Genomic DNA, 21373 nt, shown 5'->3' on the forward strand with positions numbered 1-21373 from the left:
ACTAACTAACTAACTAACTAACTAACTAACTAACTACTACTAACTAACTAACTAACTAACTAACTAACTAACTAGCTAACTAACTAACTAACTAACTAACAAACTAACTAACTAACTAACTAACTAAATCTTAACCTAACCATTAACTAATATATGGACCGGTCTGTTGACTAGTATATCAAGAGCACAAATATGAAATTATATTTGCATACAGATCTGTAAGTGAGGCAATTATTTGTACTTATACAAAATCCATAACAAATGGAGCGCTCCTGATTTATATTGATATAACCTTTAAATAACATGTTTCATAAAGTGAAGAACAAATATCTGAGATGAATTGTTACAGTATTCCTTCTGACAATAGGAAAGTCCTGCAACAGTTCCTTAAATTTGTTTCAATCTCAACTTCTAGCTTCTAAAGCTTTTCTCTTTTAACTACTACAATAATCATATCGAATATTATTTAACACAAAACATGTTTTTTCACAATTTCTAATATGTTTTCCAATTATAATAATTTCACTTTTCTTACTACTTATAGTAGGTACTCGTAAAATTAATGGCCCAAGGCTGTAAACACTTTAAAAACCTTAAACCTTAAAATAGGACAGCAAAGAACAAATTTTAACACCAGCCAATCAATTAACTACCAAACAACTAAACGACCGCTAACCGCAATAAACGCCCTATAATGAAGTCGACTTGGAAACAAATAAAAATGCTAAACAATCAATACTAATATGTAAATTGTTTTTTTTTTTTTTGAGTAATGGTTTGGGCAGCGATTGTGACAGCGTTATTGTTGGTGGTTGTGTTGGACTGACTACACCCAAAATCAGCGACAATGGCATACAACAAAAACAATGAAAACAAAATTGTGCGTTTCTGGGTTAAACGCATAAATTCCAACAGGTGAAATTGATTTTCTTTTCATTTGTGCAAATATGAAATGTCAACATTTAAAAAATATTATATTGAGAAAGTGCTAAAGATGAAAAAATAATAAAGCTCAAAATTGCTTAATAATTTGAGTACTTAAGTATTAGGTAAGAGTAAAAATGGTTTCCACTTTTTGCTAAAAGGAAATAAATAACAATAGTCTTTCGCCCAAGTTCTCATCGTTAAGATCTAAATTTGTTTTGAGTTTTATATGGATATTGAGTTCTATTTTTGTTCGTTTGGTCCTACACAATAGAACTTATACCCCTAGCTACTCCTCACGTTACTATAAACAAAATTTCGAAATGTTGCAAATTCTTTTTATAATAAAGTAAACCGATGTAACAAATATTAAAATATAGAATATAACTTTTCCCCTTCACCAATAGAGCAATACGATGATTAAAGACAACATGATTGTTATTTGAATACACTTCGTGTGAGTAATAAATATTTTGAAATTGATACAATGTACATTAAATATAAATTGGGAATTGATAAATCAAAGATACAAATAAGCAGTGGAAGAAAGAAAACAAGACAGTAAAAAACAAAATTAGGACAAATTTATTTGCATTTATTTGAACACAAAATAGTGTACGAAAAAATAAAACAAATTTGCTAAATTTGTTAAATCAATAATCTAAAAAAAAAAAATATTTACGATATAAATTTCTAAACGCCTTATTTTACAAAATATTTCAATTTATTAACAATACATCGCTTCAATTAACTACTATATATTTATGACAGCTGTCAAAAATTAATTTCTCATTATCGCAATAATATTTCAATTTTTAATGTCTCATTACTTATTTGTCAGTTATGAATAAAAATAAAAGCAAAAAGAGAAATTATTAATAATAATACAAAAGAAATTTAACAGCAAAAATACAATATCAACGACAAAACTACTACTATCGGCTTTATAAGAAACCATAGAGACCTTATTCAGTTATATACTACTTATCATTGTATTATCCATGAAAAAAGAAACATTTGAACAAAAAATTTACAAACTATTTTTAAAAATGTTTTCTGTTGAAGTGGTTATTTATATGAATCAATATATGTTTAAATAAATTAAGCGGATCTTTAAATGATAAATATTATGATTCGTATAACATTATTTATATTACAAATTATATAGTATTAATCCGACAATTATTGTTAGAAATTTTTTTGTTATTAAATTTATTATTTGTATGTGAAAATTGCAAAATTTCAAAATTTCATAAGTTGTTTTTGAAACGAAAAATTGTGGATCAAATTATTACTAAATTAATAAATATTGAAAATGCACTTATCTGACTTATTTACTTTTTTAACACAGGTCATAATTCATTTAGATCCCAATCATCGGACATGCACTCCGCGTGAAGCTGGTGCATGATGCTTATCAACTTATTGCCACAGATTTTTAAGAGCTCACTTCGATTGGCAAATCTTCGGCTCATTCTAGAAAGTGCTGATAGTTACTGCAGTGATTTGATTATATATCTTTTTCCAAAAGGCGAGTATACTAGCTAGTTTATGAACTGATTTATTGATCTATCAATTAATCGTTACACTAAGCTATGGATCAGTCTTTGACTAGTCTATGGACTAATCTGTTGGCTAGTTTATTGATTTATATAGAGTCCACAGTCTAGTATATTAACTCGTCTATTAACCATATTATTAATTAGTTTATGGGCTAGACTAGTAACTAATTTATTAACTGGGCTACGGATTAGTCTATTGTCTAGTCTATTCTGTTGACTATTGACCAGTCGGCGAACTATTTGGCAAAAGTTAATAACATAACAAGTAAAATCGTATGCCGTAAAAGGAATGCTACTCTGTAAACATCAGGCTTAAGTCAATTATGTACGTGATCTTCGAAATAACAAAATATTAATTTTAAAAAACAAAATATTTTTGTCCAATTTTTTAACCATGGACATATATGGTTCAATTGGACTGTTTGTCGTAAAATTTGGTAGAAAGATTTCGAGTCGTATAACACTTATTCGTTTCGAATTTCATTGCTGTTCCCATATTATATTATTATAAGTTAATTTTGGACATTCAGGTAATTTTCTTAGTATGGAGGTCAAATGAAGCGCGATCTCTATGAAATTTGGCAAGGTCATCAAGACTTGTATAAAACTTAGTTGTGCCTCTTTTTATCAATATACAGGTATATTTAACATAGTTTTGAGCTCAGAAGCCCTTTTCGGGGGGTTCTGTTGTATGGGGGCTAGGTGAAATAATGGACCGATTTCAACCATTTTCAATAGGCTTCGTCCTTGGGCCATGTATGCCAAATTTCATCCAATTATCTTGAAAATTGCGACCTGTACTTTGCGCACAAGGTTACATGGACAGCCAGCCAGCCAGACGGACGGACAGACGGACATAGCTTAATCGACTCAGAAAACGATTTTAAGCCGATTGGTATACTTTAAGGTGGCTATAGGACGAATATTTTTGTATGTTATAAACATCAGCACATACCCTCCCCACTAAAGTGGTGTAGAGTATAACTATTTATGGCGAGTACAACGATAAAGTACTCGTAATTTTCTCATGGTGGCTTTTATTTGAGGGGTAGGTTCAATTGTGAACCGATCCTAATAAAATTTTGTAATGTGATTTGCATTAATACAAAACTTGTTTATGTAAAAATTCATCGCTTTACTCTTTTTTTAAGCCAGTAATTAGCGCTAAAGTAAATTTCTCAAGAGAACCTTATATGGGGGTAGGATAAATTATGAACATCATCAAATTTAGTAGAGAGATTTTGGCTTATATAAAACTTATTTATGTCGAGTTTTATTGATATATTTGTATTTTTAAGCCAGTAATTAAAATAGTTTTCTGTAGGGGACCTTATATGGCGAGTAGAGTGACCCATTCTGCATGAAATTAGGTAGGAGTTTACGTTCCTATAAAAGTTTCTTATGTCGAATTTCCTCGCTACAGTCGTATTTTTAAGCCAGCGTTAAAATCATTTTGTGAAGGGGACCTTAAGTGGGGGGGGGGTTAGGTTCATTATGGAGCAATCCTCAAAATATTTGATAGAGACATTTAAGCTTTATGAAACTTATTTTTTTTTAAATTTCATCGCTGTACTCATATTTTTAAGGGAACCTTAATAGGGGGTAGGGTGAGTTACCGACCCATTCCGCATTAAATTCGGTATGAAGATTATGTTTCTACAAAAGTTGCTTATGTCGAATTTCTCAGCTATACTCGTATTTCTAAGCCAATAATGAGCGTTAAAATCATTATCTGAAGGGGGACCTTATATGGGCGTAAGCGTTAAAGACGTTTTCTGAAGGGTACCTTATATGGAGAGTAGGGTCAATTATTGACCGATTCCCGTAAAATTTGGTAGAAAGATTTTAACGCATATTAAACTTATTTATATCGAATTTCATAGCTGTAGTCGCATTTTTAAGCCAGCAATGAGCGTTGAAGTAATTTTCTGAAGGGGACCTTATATGGGGAGTAGGGTCAATTATGGCCCTATTCCCATAAAATATGGTAGAGAGATTTTGAAGCATATAAAACTTATTTATGTCGAATTTCATCGCTGTACTCCTATTTTTAAGCCAATAATGAGCATTAAAGTCATTATCTGAAGGGGAGCTTTTATGGGGGGTAGGGTCAATTATGAACCGATTCTCATAAAATTTTGTAGAAAGATTTTGACGCATATAAAACTTATTTATGTCGAATTTCATTTTTGTACTCGTATTTTTAAGCTGGTAATGAGTATTAATGTCATTTTCTGAAGGGGACCTTATATGAGGGGTAGGGTCAATTATGGACCGATCCTCATAAAATTTGATACAGAGCATATAAAACTTCTTTATATAGAATTTCATCGCTATAGTCGTATTTTTAAAACTGCTATGACTGTTAAAGCTGTTTTTCGGGGGGCATTTGTATGGGAGCTATGCGAAATCGGACGGATAAACGGATCGTCTTAGAATTTAATAAGTACCCAGAATATATATACTTTTGTGGTCTACGACCAATATTTCAATGTGTTACAATATTTCAATGTGTTACAAAATCAATATACCCCCATCTTTTTTGATGTTCCTGAGAGGCACTGAATACATACAAAACTACTTAATAGGGTTAAATTTCACCTAACCCTAAAACCACCAGAATGTAGTTAGAATAAATATGGATCATTTCGTGTCAAGTGACCCAACTTTAAAAACCGATGTCTTTCGATTTTGATGAAATTTGCACTAATGTTAGTACTATTGGATAGTAGGCCAAATTTTCAGCGCTATCGGTCCAGAGCTGCCGTACTTAATTATAATATATATATATATATATATATATATATATATATATATATATATATATATATTTTTTTTTTTTTTTTGAAATATGAAATGTATGACCAAAATGTGCAACTTTGACCCCCTCTAAGTCCGGCAGTTCTGGACTGATTGCATTGAAAATTTGTGTCTGTCCTACTATCCAATAGTACTAACATTGGTGCAAATTTCTTCAAAATCGATTTTTTGAGTTGAGTCACTTGATATGAAATTGCCCATATGTATTCAATGTTTACTTCTAAAATACTTTAAATAATCACAAAAGTTTTTTCCGAAATTGCATATTTGTTTAAACAAAATCTCATTTAAATACCTAAATAACTTATTCATAAGAATATTTATAACGGTTTTTAAAAGAAAGCCTTTTTTAGTTTTATTACCACTTCTGTTATTAAACAAGTGAAAAAATATTTCAAAACCAAATAAACAAATAAAACTATTGTTTGAAAAAAAAACACTTTCATTTAATTGACCATTGGACAAGCACTTGATTTAAACTGAAAATAAAAGTGGTTTAATTGATGCTTGAAAATAATATCTAAAATAAACAAATAAAGATTTTATTTCATTATAAACTCTCTTTAATAAAAACAAAACTTTAAAAAAAAACGTATTTAAAACAAGTCAACAACAGCCCTGAAAAAAATATTTCTTTCTTTTAATTTTTGTTTAAGAATTAACGATGCATGCCATGACAACATTGACAATGATGGTCTAACCATGGTGTTGGTTGGGTCTGGACTAACTGATGGTACTAACAAAAAAAACGTGTTTCAATTTTTAACTGAACATGTGTGTAAATTTGTTTTTGTTTTTTCTGTAGTTTATGGAATATTATGTGGAACTTGCTAGTATTCGGTTAATGGGTTAACTACATCATATACATGTCTTCTTTTAAGCATTCAAGTAAAATGGAATGGCACTATATGTTTTTTTCTCAGTTTTATGTGTAGTTGAACGTACAACAACATTTCTTTATGTACGTCTGACATGACAGACATGTCGCATAAAATGTCATCATACTGAAAAAATAATAAAAAAAAACACAACGCGAACATGACATAAAAAATAGTTGTATAAAACAAAATATTTTATATAGTGAGGAAAAATTATATTTATGCGTAAATTGCTTTTTTTAATTTAAAATTTAAAGTTTTTTTTTCTACTCTTTAAATAAATTCAAACAATTTTGTAATAGCTAGACACAAATCGCTCTATGGAATTTCTCACAGCATATTAGCCTTAAGGATAGTTTATGGTTTATTCACATTGCAAGTACAAAATACTTGATTCAAGTACGGATCAGTCACGTACAAAATTCTCAGTTTTTGGTCATTAATACTATTTGCGATCAAATCATAATTGTCCAATTCACAATCAGTGTTGTATGGTTGTATCGTAGTATGTTGTCATTTTATCATTATTGATTTGTTTTTTTTTAGGGCAAACATATTATATATAAACTCACAACTGACGTAGGGTGTAATGATATCGGTCATGCGCTACTATAGTCTCCTAATTGTAATATTTGAAACTTTTTTTTTTCAAATATTGATCAATTAAAATTTGATTGGAAACTAATTTGTGAGAATGTACTCACAATCATCACCCTTTTTATGACCCAAAAGAAACAAGTTCACTAACATGCCAAAGAGCATCTTAAATGTGTCATTTTTCCCACCAAATTGAAGTGTCAAGTTGGCTTCATTGAATGTATTCAAACTAAAACAAGTAAGAAACTATAGTCAGGCGTGGCCGACCATATGATACCCTACACCAATTGCGAATAGTAAATGCGATTCATTTTCAATAATTTATATTTATGTTGAATCTTACATAGGTTCCAATTAATGTCTGTTTATGTATGCTGATTTGGAGAAATAAAAGACCGATTTCAATCATTTTCAAGAGCCTTCGTCATTGGATCCAGAGAAGAGTATGTGACAAATTTTAAAAAATTATATTGAAAATTGCGAGCTGTAGTGTGCTCACAAGGTTACACGATCACAAAGACGGACATAGCTGAATCAAATCAGTAAGTGATTCTGAACACACTCGTATACTTAAGAACAAATATTTTTGAATATTACAAACATTAGCACATTTTGCCGATTTTTGGATAGATAGTAGTATATTAGACGTAGTTGAGACATAAAAGGCCCAAATCGGATGGTCCGTTTGTTTGGGGGCTAGGGCAGAAATTGAGCCGCTCCTTATAAAATTTATTGTCGGGAATTATGTTTATATAAAACTTATTTGTGCCAAATTTCATCATGATACTAATGTTTATAAGTGAATTTTGCACATTCAAGTCATTTTCTGAAGGGGACTTTCCATTGGTACTAGGGTCAAATAATGCCTGATCTTTACGCTAGAATTATTAAAACTTATATGAAACAAAGTTTTGCCAATTTTGTAAAGATAGTAGATCATTTAACATAATTATGAGGTCAAAAGCCCTATTCGGGTGGTTCGGTTGTATATCATTTTCAATAGCATTCGTCTTTGGACCAAAAGTAGCGCACGTTCCAAATTTAGTCAAATTGTCTCAAAAATTGCGACCTGTAGAGTGCGCACAAGGTTTACATGGACACATAGACAGACGGACGGATGGATAGACGGACATAGCTTAATCGACTCAGGAAGGTTACTAAGCCGATTGGTATACTGTGAAGTGGGAGTAGGACCAATATTTTTGGGTGTTACAAACGTCAGCAAAAACGCATAATACCCTCCCCACTATAGTGGTGTAGGGTATAACTAGTTCCAAAATCACGTGACTAACTGTAAACAAATATAGTTATTATTTGCTCTATTTTTGTTAAATTGTGAAACTCTCTTTTTTTAAATGAATTAAAATTTATTCCAAAGTTCAACTAGGTATCTAATTTTAGCTTAAAATCAATTTTCTTTTTTTTTCATAACAACTATCAATTAGGAAGTGATTAAATCTATTAATAAATAAAATGTTTCATCACCGGCCTAAAACGGTAATTTAAAAGCGCTAATAAACCTGTTGGCCATATTACAAGCTATAGATTAAACAAAAAAATCACTTTCGATTTTGTTTGACATCTTTTAACATCAACTGGAATTCAAGATGTGTGTGTGAGTACACCAAATTAACTACCAAATATGTCAAATTGTGTTGGAATAATTTGCATTTAAAAACAGACAAAATACAAAAAAAAAAATATTTTTACAAATATTTAAAATATTTTTTTTATGAATGATTTGAAATGAATCATTTAAGATATTCATTCATAACTGCGCGTAAAACGAGTATGTACATAATCATTAATCTTACAATCTTTATAACTGAGTAGCACACCACCCAATAAGTCAGTGATGGAAGACATTCCTTTGCTGGTTAATCATACAGTTACTTATTTTTTAAAAAAACTGCTTTGTTTTAAGTGGATTTTTTTTTTCGGTCAACTATAAAGTGAAAGTTATGTAATGTATTTCTTGGAATTTTGCACGTATCTTTCCCAGATACAAAATGACGACGACAATCGCACGCATAGCAGCGTGTGTAATGAGCATTTTTATGTGTATCCAAGTTATAAAATTTGATTTTGTTTTTTAATGTCAGCCTGTTTTTAGTTTTAGATTCACCAATAAACCGGCTCATGGTAATTGTGATGATGTGGTGTCCGGTTGGTGGTTTGGATAGTTGGTAAGTAACAAGTGCAAGTGCAGCAGTGACGCTTTAAATTGTGCGCCAAAGTAATATAATAAACGTGTTTATTATTTGTTTTTTTCGACTTGACGTCTTTTAATGTCAGGTTTCTTTTGTCAAAATTATTTGTATGTTTATGTTTAAGTTATGCTTTTAGTTTTTTTGCCTTTTTCTCAAAAAAAAATGGAACGAGATTTTAATTTATTTTATATGAACATGATTACGAGATAGTGGTCTTTTACTATTTTTATATAAAATTTTATTTACAATTTACCTGGCCTGTATGTAATATGATGAATATTAAGTTGTATTGTATGTTAGTTAACACGCTTACCTGCAAATAAAAAAAATTAAATATTTGTAAATATGTATACCAAAATATTAAAAATTATACGTAAATTATGTGAATTGTTATCTAAGGTTATCTTTTTAGAAACATATCCGATATAATATATCTAAGTAAGGTCTTCAAATGGTAATATACATATGGGCAATTTCATGTCAAGTGACCCAACTCAATGGATTTTGACGAAATTCGCACTTAGGTTAGTACTATTGGATAGTAGGTCAGACAGCTCTATCAGTTAATAACTGCCGGACTTAGAGAGGGTCAAAGTTGGACATTTTGGTCATACAGGGCTTTGCATTTTTTTCAAATTCTTAGTGCACATTTTCCCATTTTATAGTGTATATTGTAAGCACATATTTTTAATTTTTTAGTGCATGAAAATCCTTACCTTGGTCATTATATTAAAATGGAATGATTTTAGTGAAACACACCAGAAATAAAGAAATGTTATAGGTATTAAAACGCTAATTTCATGGGCAATTTCATGTCAAGTGACACAACTCAAAAAATGGATTTTGACGAAATTCGCACTTAGGTTAGTACTATTGGATAGTAGGTCAGGCACAAATTTTCAGCTATATCGGTCAAGAACTGCCGGACTTGTGAACAGGGATGGCAAAATTGGTACGATGGTATTTTTTTGTACTATTTGATGTTCAAAAGTACCGTGATACTCCCGAGTCTTATTTAATACTCTCAAAGTATTTTTAAAATTTTAAATTTTTATTCAAATTTGAAATTCCAAGAATGTTTTAGCACATGTTGACATATAATTATCAAAAATGCTTCAACTAAAAGTTCAAGAAAAAACTGCGAATAAAATTAAAGAGAAATGGAATTATCTTCAATATTAACAGAATTAAAGAAATCTAGTTTTAAAAGAATATATGTTTTACAATGTTTGCTGATGTTTTCTTGTTTTAGAATTTGTTTTTCGATAATAAAGGATTACTCTCTACTAAATATGGAAACAGTTTAGTAGATAATGGACTTTGAATGGAAATAAAGTAAAATTTAAAAAAAATTTCCGTCAGGTACAAATTCATACATTTTATGATCTTTTAATATTCTGAATGAAAATTGTTTTCGTATAGAAAAGTCATGTTCGAATCATAATATTTATTATCAAATTCATTCCAGATAGAAATGATTTTTTTCTGTGCATTTTGAAATAGAATTTCGAACTTTTTTCTTACATAATATGAATATTAATTATTATATAAATTAGTGATTTTCACGGGAATTCCCGGGACGGCAAACTGATTTTCTGGAATATGCCGTTTAATATGCTAACTAATATGTGCTTTTAAAATTAGTTTAAAAATGTTTATTAGGAAGTTGCATTTCTTTTTGAAAACTCAAATCTAGTACACTGAAGATAATCCATGCCTAATATTATTTTAGAAAAAAATCGTTTATTTTACGAAATATTTATTAAATTATATAAATTTTAAAATGTAAATTTAAATTAAATATGGTGAAAGAAAACTGGCATTTATCTTATTATCTTATTTTATAAAATAAAATTTAAATTTTATTAAATTATAATGTAGTTAATACTTATTATTATGTTTAATTTTACGAAAAAAAATTGTAAATCGTAAAATAAAAAAATTATATTACGAAAGAAATTTTGTTAAGAAAAATTTCTTTACTTTCGTTACATGTCACATGTCTTAACGAAATTATTTTTGTAAAATTTCGTAATTTTACATTAGACTATTGAGCCTAATGATATTTGTTCAAATTGTCATCGAACATTATCTTTGCAAGCGTTATGGAGTTAAAATTCGTTATATGGTGAAGTTCTGGGCCCATGTTTTTCTTTCACAATAGTCAAGATTAGTACCAAGCATTTGATAAATTATCATTAACTTAATTATATTTAGAAAACTTACTTAAATCTTTGGAATATTTTAAAATATTTCTGATCCCACAATTTTCTATTAAAATACTTTTCTATATTTTGTATGCAACTTTTCCGGGCATGAAAGACAAGGATATTATCGATTGGTTTTTATCATATAGTAATCATCAAAAGGTTCCGAGACACTACCGAAATAGAGCTTGACAATGTAATCGGATTATTGGAATGGAAAGGCAAAGAATCAAAACCTTAGAATATCACTATTCTTTTAGATTCGAAAACCTTGAAAATATTACAATTCTGGGTTAAAGGCATGTTACCAGTACCTTTCGGTTGACTTGAGTTACTCATCTGGTACCATGGGAATGAGTTGCCCGCAGGACAGTGTTCTGTACTAGTTTTTGTCGAGCGGTTTTTTAGAATAACTTAGTGACTGTGGTTTAACACAAATAGCTGGAAGTTATGTTTATGAGTTTTCAACTGAGTTCAACCGTTTGCGGGTTCCAGGACTTCATTGAAACAACCAACATAATTCTACCTTAGCCGAATTTAATTCTACCTTAGCCTATTATCCTAGCATTTCCTCTAAGAAATTTTTAAAAAAATTTCAAATTTTTCAATAGATAGAAAATAAACTGTATTAAATATTATTTTTTGTTTATTTATTTCAACATATTACTCTTAGTACACAAAATAAAAATCGGCTAAGCATTCAATTATTTAGGTCAACTCAACAAAAACAGCAAAAAAAAATAATTTTCACAATTTCACACATTTGAAACCTAAATAAAAATAGGAAATTTTAAGGTAGGGCATGAAATTTCGACAAAATAAATAAAAAAGAAGCAAACAAATTTTGAATGTATAGAAGAGGCAAATAAATATTTAAATTTTTTGAGTAAATATTGCAGTACGACATTTTTACAAATTGAAAATGAAGTTGAGAAAAGAAGAAACAATGATGAAATACTGCATAAATAAACAAGTAACATATTTTGTGCGTAAAAGCTTTAGAAAACAATAAAATAATAAATACATCTTGAAATATTTTTGTATAGAGGCGTATACTTAATATTATTTAATCATAACCATACAGACACACACATCATTGAATGAAATGGCCAAAAAAGTAAAATAAAATAGGTAAGTATTTTGTATGCCGGTAAAGAGAAGATGATTGAATGAATGAATAAATGAGTGAGTGACATCTTTATGAATAACTGTAAGACAGTGGATGTTTTAGTTTAGCTGAGCGTAAAAATCAAGTTGTATGAGTAAGAAAAAACACAAGCATAAACGAACGAATTTAAAACTGCTTATTTATGTTTATTGTTCAAGTACTGACTGCACACACCGTTTAAGCCGCAAATGAAATTGAAATGTGGGTTTTGTTTTTTTTTCTCCAGCATTTTACCTTGTGTGTGACTTTCTTCAGGCGCACATGAGCTATAAACATTTTGCGCGTTGTTTGTTGCGCTATACCCTACATCATATTATATTACATAGAGTGAAAGATATGCGATATTTATCGTTAAGTTTGACCTAGATTTTGTAGTTTAATTAATATAATGAACTTAAGAATGAAAGTGATATAATCGAAGTAGTACATTTGATGTTTTTTAGTAAAAGTTAATAATATGAATTAATTTCAGTTTATATGAGTTAACTTGTTGAAAGATCTTAGATATTTGTTATTTAGTTAGAGACATGAATTTATTAAAAGTAATAATATCACGTCTCATATTGAAAGTTTATTTAAATGAAATTTTGTTTAAGTTAAATGGTTATGTTATATACAGTTTTTATCCGCCAATTTTAAAATACAACACACTTATCGTGCAGGAAACTTCCTTTTGAAATTCAGGAACAAGTATATAATTAAAAAATTCGTTTATCGATTAATATACCTCTACGGAACTTTAGACTTTTGGTAATTTTATTCGCTTTGCGACTGCTTTTTAAAATATTTCTGTTCAAAATATGTTTCCAGGTTAGGTTACGTGGGTTGTTCGCTAGTAAGCGAGTTCACTCGGAGGCCTTATGGCCCATTGTGATACCCTTAGAATTACCATTCCCTAATATTGAGAGAATGATAATGGTTTCCCTCCCTAATTTCATTGGCTACTTGGTTCATTCGGTATCCGAGTAAACCAGCCGGTGCTTTTAATAAAACCGATCATATTTATTAGTGATCCATCTCTGAGACAGTCCAGATCATGGAAAAGAGCTCTACCAAGATAGAGTAGTCTGTGCTCTTGTAAGGCTGAGCAGTCACATAGAAGGTGTTGTACCGATTCCACTTCTTCTTCGTCCAAGCAGCTTCTACAGTAGCTATAATTTGGGTAGCCCATACGTTCCGACATATCTCCAATCATACAGTGCCCAGTAATTATACCAGTTAGATGTCTAATCTAACTCTTACTAAGAGACAAGAGAGTCCTAGTCCACCTGAGTTCCGTCTCAAAGCCCATTCATCTATCAATTTTGATAGGGTCGTCAGGGGAGTGGGAATATGCTTTTGAGCAAGGGTTAAGTCTAGGGACGACCCTTTGGTTGCGCATTCATCAGTTATTTCATTTCCCCGAATGCCCTCATGTCCTGGAACCCATATCAACTCAACGTGATGTTGTGTCAGCTGTGCCAATGATTGAGTTTTTCGGAAAAGATTCCCAATCCCGTGCCCCTTTCTGTCTTTGAACCATCAGTATAGATTAAGATCACGTCGTCCCTTAAGACAGTGTTCGCGGCCCATTCATTCCTTGTCGGTATTATGGTCATGAATGACCTATTAAAATTGAGTGTAGATAGAATGTAGTCTGTTTCTTGCCCTGCCTATCTTTTGTAGGATGATGCCATGACCAATACGGTCGTGCTTCAATCCGTTCGACTGTTTAAGTCGTAGAGCAGATTTAGCAGAAATGCATTTGATGTATATATATCAAGGGGAGTTATATTTAGCATCGTCTCTAGACTAGCCTGAGGGGTGGAGCTCAAACTGCCAGTGATTGCAATGTCTTGCTAATCTTTGTACCTTGTTTAGAATAGAGAGGTAAGTTTTGGTATCCACCGCTCTCCACCAAACAATAACGGTGTACATCCAGTGCACAATATGCCTTCAAGGCACATAATGCCTTCTTCATTCGACTCTCAGCGTGAGCTTAGATTCTAAGATTACGCCAAGATATTTGGCTTCATTTGAGGTATTCAGAATGGTACCATCCAAACGCGGAGGTCTGAATTTTGTACCTCCTGGTGAAAAGAACCAGTTCAGTTTTGGCCAGGTTGACATCCAGACCGTTTTCCTTTTCAAATTGGAGAGCGATACAGAATATAGGTAATAGTAATATAGGTTCTTGGTTTACAGCAACACCCTAGTCGATCTTTGCCATCACAAATAATTCTCACTTGTCTTGTTTACTTGACTTGTGTAGGGCCTCTATTAAAATGCTATTGTTTTGTACACAAATTTTATGACTGATTTTTATTTTAATTTTTTTAAGAAACAAAAATTCAACACGGTTTAAATTTTCTCATAAAGTTGTGCTTAAAAAAAATCGTGTTATTTTATTTGAGTTGTACAACAAAATTTTGAGTACATATTTTCCTACATTTCTTTAAGAAACGAGAGTAAAAAAATAGTGCAAAGTGGAGGAAGTTACTCTGCTTAAATGCCAGAGACAAACAACTTTATTTTTATGCTGCTAAATTTTTTGGTTAAAATTTTTTTGGAGAGTAAATATGGCCGAGATAATTTTGTGTGTGAATTGTGACTGACTCTGACTTAACTTTAAAGTCCAAAAAAAGTCTACTCTCTGCGTAAACAGTTTTTAAGTATTTCTTTCATTTCAGACCAACAAAAAAGAAAAACAACAAAAATAATTCATTTAAACAATGTTTGTATTGTAAATTATTTTGTAATGTTTTGCCGCATTTATTGGTATGTGTGTATGAAGTTTTTTTTTTTTTTTGGCTTTTGTCGCTGAACAATTTTAGTCAAAATAAGAAATTGGTAGTATTTTGAAAATACTTTGTATATAAGACCGTTGCTCTTGAGAAGTTGACATCAAAAGCATCTTAACCATCAAAAGTGTTGCACGCAACATCCGTGGATATAAGAAATCAATTACAATAAAAGGATTAAATCGGTCGTGTTATTTTACGAAAGAAAAAAAATAAGAAAATAAATCAATATGAAAGTGTTTGCCATAACTACAGTTTGTTTATTGGTTGCCAGCTGTGCCTGGGCTGCTCCAAGTGTACAAGATAATCAAATCGAAAGTGAATCAACCTTCACACGTGCCGCTCGCTATTTGGGCTCATGTTTCGAAAGTGATGATATGACCACTTGTTTGGCTGTTAAGGGTATTACCGCTCTTAACCGTGCTGCCAGAAGTAATAATATCGAATTGGTCAATGGTGTTTCATTCAAAAGGTGTGTGTTTTTTTTTTATTATGGGAAAAATAATAAGTTTAAAAAAAATGAAATAAAAAAACTTTTGAAAAAACCTTAAACTGAAAACAAAAGAACAGTTTATATGTGAAATTTAAATCAAATAATTGATCAAAATACTAAGATTGAAAGACATTTGAAGTTGGTTGTAAAATAGAAACAAGAAAATACCCATAAAATTAAACCAAAAAAAAAAAAAAATAATTAACTAGCTGCTTAAAAATAAATTAACATTAACGCTTTAATGCTTAAAACGATCAAGTCCAATATTATAAAGAAAGTATTTCAAAAGAAAACATTAAGTGGATTAATAGTTTAAACATGTGTAAATATTACTTTGTTTAGAAATTTAACTCAATCTGAAAGGATTATTAGCTTTCGAAGCCTTTGCCAATGTAAAAGTGTTGCATATCATGTTTTAAAATTATGTAATTTTTTTACACGTTTTTAAGCATGAGAATATTTCTGTCAATTTCACTTTTTAAATAACCGGCCTTTTCCGGTTTTCGATTTTTTGCAATTTGATTTGTCACTTTCGATTACGGTTTTAAATATTATTTAACTTTTTATATTAATATTTATTAAAGTTACATAATTTAAAAAGTAACTTCCTTCTTTTAAGAAATCTAGTCAGTTTTGGAGTTGTTATATTTGAAGGTCGTTGTCAAAGTTTTCTTTATAATTTGTTTTTATATTTTCATTGTCAATGGCTGTTACCGCTTATCATCAAAAGTGGTTATGTCTTGTTATTTCACTTATGTAACTAGTTTGTATATTTGCAACACTGTCAATATTCTTCTTATCCTAAAGACATAAATCCACCTTTTTTCTATATGTACAAAAAACAAGTTTTAAGAATTTCCTGTTAAACTATCGAACCTGATCCATATGTCTTAATATTCATTAACATATTCTATTAGTGTTGATCCAATTGACACGTTTTTGCGGTTTTATATAATTGATCGCATTCAATTCCGAAATTTAATTTTAGTTAAATTTAGAAAATATTTTGTCAAAAGTTAAAATTGTACCAAACTGCTTACAAGTAAGCATAAGTATGACACACAGAAAAGATCAATAACTACTTGAGGTAATCATTTGATTAGGACCATAAAAGTATTACTTTAACAATCCCTTAAAATGATTTAAATAATTTTTTAAAATTTTAAAAATTTACTAAATATTTGAAAAAATTATTAAAAATTTTTAATATTAACATTTTGGGTAAGTCCGTTCTGAATAAAATTCCCACGGAAACACAATTCAGAATTCAAATAATCTTTTCTCTCCCTCCTTATAATTTTATATAAAGCACAATCTACTATCTTAATACTATTATCTCTAATTATACTACTTATTTTAAACCCTTTCTTTATAAATCTAAAAAAAATTTAACCCATTTCTGTAGTTACCCACTTACCCCTGCTAAAAATTTAAGTAAATTTTTAAACTTAAGTGAAAGTTTGTGTAAAATTCACACTCTTTTTAACATGCATGATTGAAACTTTTCTTAACTAAAGCACTTTAAAACGTTTTATAACACCTAAATAAAACTTACTTATTGAACTATAATATTTACTACTTAACTAACTTATAAACTAAACTCGTACTTTAAATCTAATTAAACTAAACTAAAGCATGTCTTAGAATTACTTACTCTTCTTAGCACTATAATATTTTATCTTAATCTTATCTTACACTTTCAATCTTTCTTAACAAAAAACTCTACTATTTCCTTTCCACTTTAATACATCTTCCTAGTTCTATTAGTTTTTCAATATGGTTTTTCTTTTTTTTATTTCTTTTAACCAACTTTACAGAGATCCTGCCAGTCCTGTACAACGCAATGGTCGTGCTCTCAGCGAAACTGATGTTCTCTCCCAATTGCCCGAAAATGCTGATGAACGCACTGGTCAATTGATCGATATGGCCGTCGAGAGCGCTTCCGAATTCTTGGGTAGCCATAATCTCGAAGTGAAAGTCCCAGCCGAAGCTACTCAAGAAATTGCTCGTGCTTTGGATGAAGGTAGAAAACATCTTAAATCAAAAAAATCTATCAGCAAATTTATTAAAAACATTTTAAAAAATTTAGGCCGTGGTAAATTGAAGAAAATGGTTGGCCCAATTGCTTTGGCTATTGGTGCTAAATTGTTCGCTTTGGTACCTCTTTTGTTGGGCGGTTTGGCTTTGTTGACCACTAAGGCCATCATTGTTGCTAAAATCGCTTTATTCTTGGCCATTTTGGTTGGGGGTTCGAAATTTTTCGGCGGTTTAGGTAACAAATTCGGTGGTTCCTTAGGCGGTGGCTACAGTGCCAATGGTGCTGGTTGGTCCGCAGGTGCTTCTAACGCTGGTTGGTCCTCAGGTGCTTCTTCTGCTTATCCCTATGCCCGCAGCATCAATGTAGATGGTGATGCTCAAGAATTGGCTTATGCTGGTCAAGTTAATGCTCAATAATTCGATTAGTTAAATTAAAATTTAAACGAAAAGTTATAATTGTTAATTTAAATTAATTTATAACACACGCATTTAACATGCCCAACCAAATGTGCCTTTTGTTAAAACGAAACAAACACTTTAGTTAGTAGTAATTTATTTAAACACAAAAACACTTATAAAAAAACCACATAAATTATTTAATTTATTGTAATTTATTTAAACAAACCATGAAAAACAAAACACTTTAATTTTAAAAACGTGATTTTAAACATGACGTTGTTGTAAATACACATGTGTGACATTCTAGTTCAATTTTACCTTAATGAAACGACTCAACCTCATTTAAAATAGAAATCCCGAGAAAAAAAATAAATAATATAATTGCAATTTATTTAACCACAATTATTTTTATCGTTACAAATAGTATTTACGTTATATTAAATTTTAATTAAAACCCAAAATCATACCATAGACACAAACACACATAAATATACAATAATATTGTACAAATCATATGAAAGCGAAAAAAAAATATACATAAAAAATTAAAATATTTAAATTAACAATGCGTTTCAATCAGAACATTTTTTATTAGAATATTCTTATGAAGTGAAATCAAAATTGAAGATCGAGAATCGCGCTTTTTCAACTATTCAGCTAAATTATTTTAGAAAAGCACTAATGAAAAATGAAAAAAATTTTTCCTATTATAGCCCAATGTCAATTTAAGGTGACATTATTTTTACTGTTAAGATTCGGCTAAAAATCTCTGAAAATGATCATCTTATTTGGAATTTTTCAATATATACTTTCTTTTAAATTTTTAATAAATTTTTATTCGAGACTACAATATTTTTATTTATATCACAAAAATTCCAAATAAACTGGCATTTCCCTAGACAATAACTTCTAATAGAAATAGTTCAAAGGAACATATTGCCACTATTCCCAAGCTTTCATCGTTTTGGAAAGACGATCGTAAGATGTGGTTTATGCAAATTGAGTCCATATTTGAAATACCCGACATTATCCGTGTTAAAAGAAATTTACACAGAAAGAAAAATCTAGCCTAAAACGTACTTAAAAATTTATGAACTATATTATTACTTAAAACAATTGCTTACTCGTAATTTAATTACATATCGATATATGAAATTTATGTATTTCATACTTAATTCAAAAATACATTCACTCACATTCTAATATATAATTCTCATTTAGTTAAGAATATTTTTTCGGTAAGGAGTTAAGTTTTTGACGATTGGTATCACTTAATATGCGTGTTTTCTAGTCTATTCTATAGTCTAGTCTACTTAGTCTATAGTCTAGTCTAGTCTATAGTCTAGTTTAGTCTAGTCTCTAGCACAAAGTATACAGAGGTGTCACTTTTGACATTTAAAAAAAAATCTAAAATCAGCTTTTGTTTGATTTTGAAATTGTTTGGTGAGAAAAGGAATATAAAATACAGTTAAAAAAAATCATTGAAATCGTTTTGTGCGAAAGAGAGGGAAATAGTTTTTTGCTCGTGACGCCTCTGTATACCCTGTGTCTACAGTCTCGTCTATAGTCTAGTGTATCGTCTAGTCTATAGTCTAGTCTATAGTCTAGTCTATAGTCTAGTCTATAGTCTAGTCTATAGTCTAGTCTATAGTCTAGTCTATAGTCTAGTCTATAGTCTAGTCTATAGTCTAGTCTATAGTCTAGTCTATAGTCTAGTCTATAGTCTAGTCTATAGTCTAGTCTATAGTCTAGTCTATAGTCTAGTCTAGTCTAGTCTATAATCTAGTCTATAGTCTAGTATGTCTAGTCTATAATCTAGTCTAGCTATAGTCTAGTCTATAGTCTAGTCTAGTCTAGTTAGTCTAGTCTATAGTCTAGTCTATAGTCTAGTCTATAGTCTAGTCTATAGTATAGTCTATAGTCTAGTCTATAGTCTAGTCTATAGTGATAGTCTATAGTCGTGTCTATATTCTAGTCCTATAGTGTAGTCTATAGTCTAGTCTATAGTCTAGTCTATAGTCTAGTCTATAGTCTAGTCTATAGTCTAGTCTATAGTCTAGTCTATAGTCTAGTCTATAGTCTAGTCTATAGTCTAGTCTAGAGTCTAGTCTATAGTCTGTCTATAGTCTAGTCTATAGTCTAGTCTATAGTCTAGTCTATAGTTAGTCTAAAGTCTAGTCTATAGTCTAGTCTATAGTCTAGTCTATAGTCTAGTCTAAGTAGTCTATAGTCTAGTCTATAGTCTAGTCTATAGTCTAGTCTATAGTCTAGTCTATAGTCTAGTCTATAGTCTAGTCTATAGTCTAGTCTATAGTCTAGTCTATAGTCTAGTCTATAGTCTAGTCTATAGTCTAGTCTATAGTCTAGTCTATAGTCTAGTCTATAGTCTAGTCTATAGTCTAGTCTATAGTCTAGTCTATAGTCTAGTCTATAGTCTAGTCTATAGTCTAGTCTATAGTCTAGTCTATAGTCTAGTCTATAGTCTAGTCTATAGTCTAGTCTATAGTCTAGTCTACAGTCTAGTCTATAGTCTAGTCTATAGTCTAGTCTATAGTCTAGTCTATAGTCTAGTCTATAGTCTAGTCTATAGTCTAGTCTATATTCTAGTCTATATTCTAGTCTATAGTCTAGTCTATAGTCTAGTCTATAGTCTAGTCTATAGTCTAGTCTATAGTCTAGTCTATAGTCTAGTCCATAGTGTAGTCTATAGTCTAGTTTATAGTACAGTCTAGTCTATAGCCAGTCTAGTCTATAGCTAGTCTAGTCTTTTTTGTGACATGGTTTGTTTGAGTTTACGTTATTGGCAATATTGATAACATTTTTTTGCCATGCTTTTCGGATATTAGGGAATCATTACTATCAGATGGTACCTAGTAAGTATCAAACTTTTAAGCACCGCTTGATTAGAACAACTTCGACGACTTTTAAATAGATATAAATTAGTCGATCACAAACAATCACATTCACATCTTTAAGTTATGAGAATATGTTTTATATATATCGTTATATAAAACAATTAATGCCTTAGAAAATCAAAACGATAAAATTACGAGTCTACATTAACCAGAGAGTGTATGTTGGGATTAAATCAACTCCTTATAATCTTGATATATCTGTATTATGTCAAACCAAGCAGAGTAAATGTTGAAATTAAATAAACCCCTGATAATCCTGATATATCTCTGTTATGTCAAAAGATTGATGAATTAAAAAGAATTTAATATTTCTTCGCATAGCCCAAATCAAGAAACCAAAGCAAATCTCGTAATAAAGTGACACAATGTCCATGAGCATAGTA

At 30.2% G+C, this 21373-nt stretch overlaps 1 protein-coding gene across 1 annotated transcript; it reads left to right on the forward strand.

Annotated features, from left to right (window-relative positions):
* The first annotated feature begins 15234 nt into the window (after positions 1 to 15234).
* On the forward strand, positions 15235 to 18638 carry LOC119605427. The gene is made up of 3 exons (XM_037958530.1): positions 15235 to 15618; positions 17457 to 17662; positions 17729 to 18638. Exons 1-3 carry the CDS (start codon positions 15377 to 15379, stop codon positions 18091 to 18093), a joined length of 813 nt encoding a protein of 270 aa, XP_037814458.1. The 5' UTR covers positions 15235 to 15376; the 3' UTR covers positions 18094 to 18638.
* Positions 18639 to 21373: the final 2735 nt, after the last annotated feature.

This window comes from Lucilia sericata, unplaced genomic scaffold (assembly GCF_015586225.1).
Source record: "Lucilia sericata isolate MDLA Ls3-8-SP2 unplaced genomic scaffold, ASM1558622v1 Contig000015F_arrow, whole genome shotgun sequence".
Lineage (NCBI taxonomy): Eukaryota > Metazoa > Arthropoda > Insecta > Diptera > Calliphoridae > Lucilia > Lucilia sericata.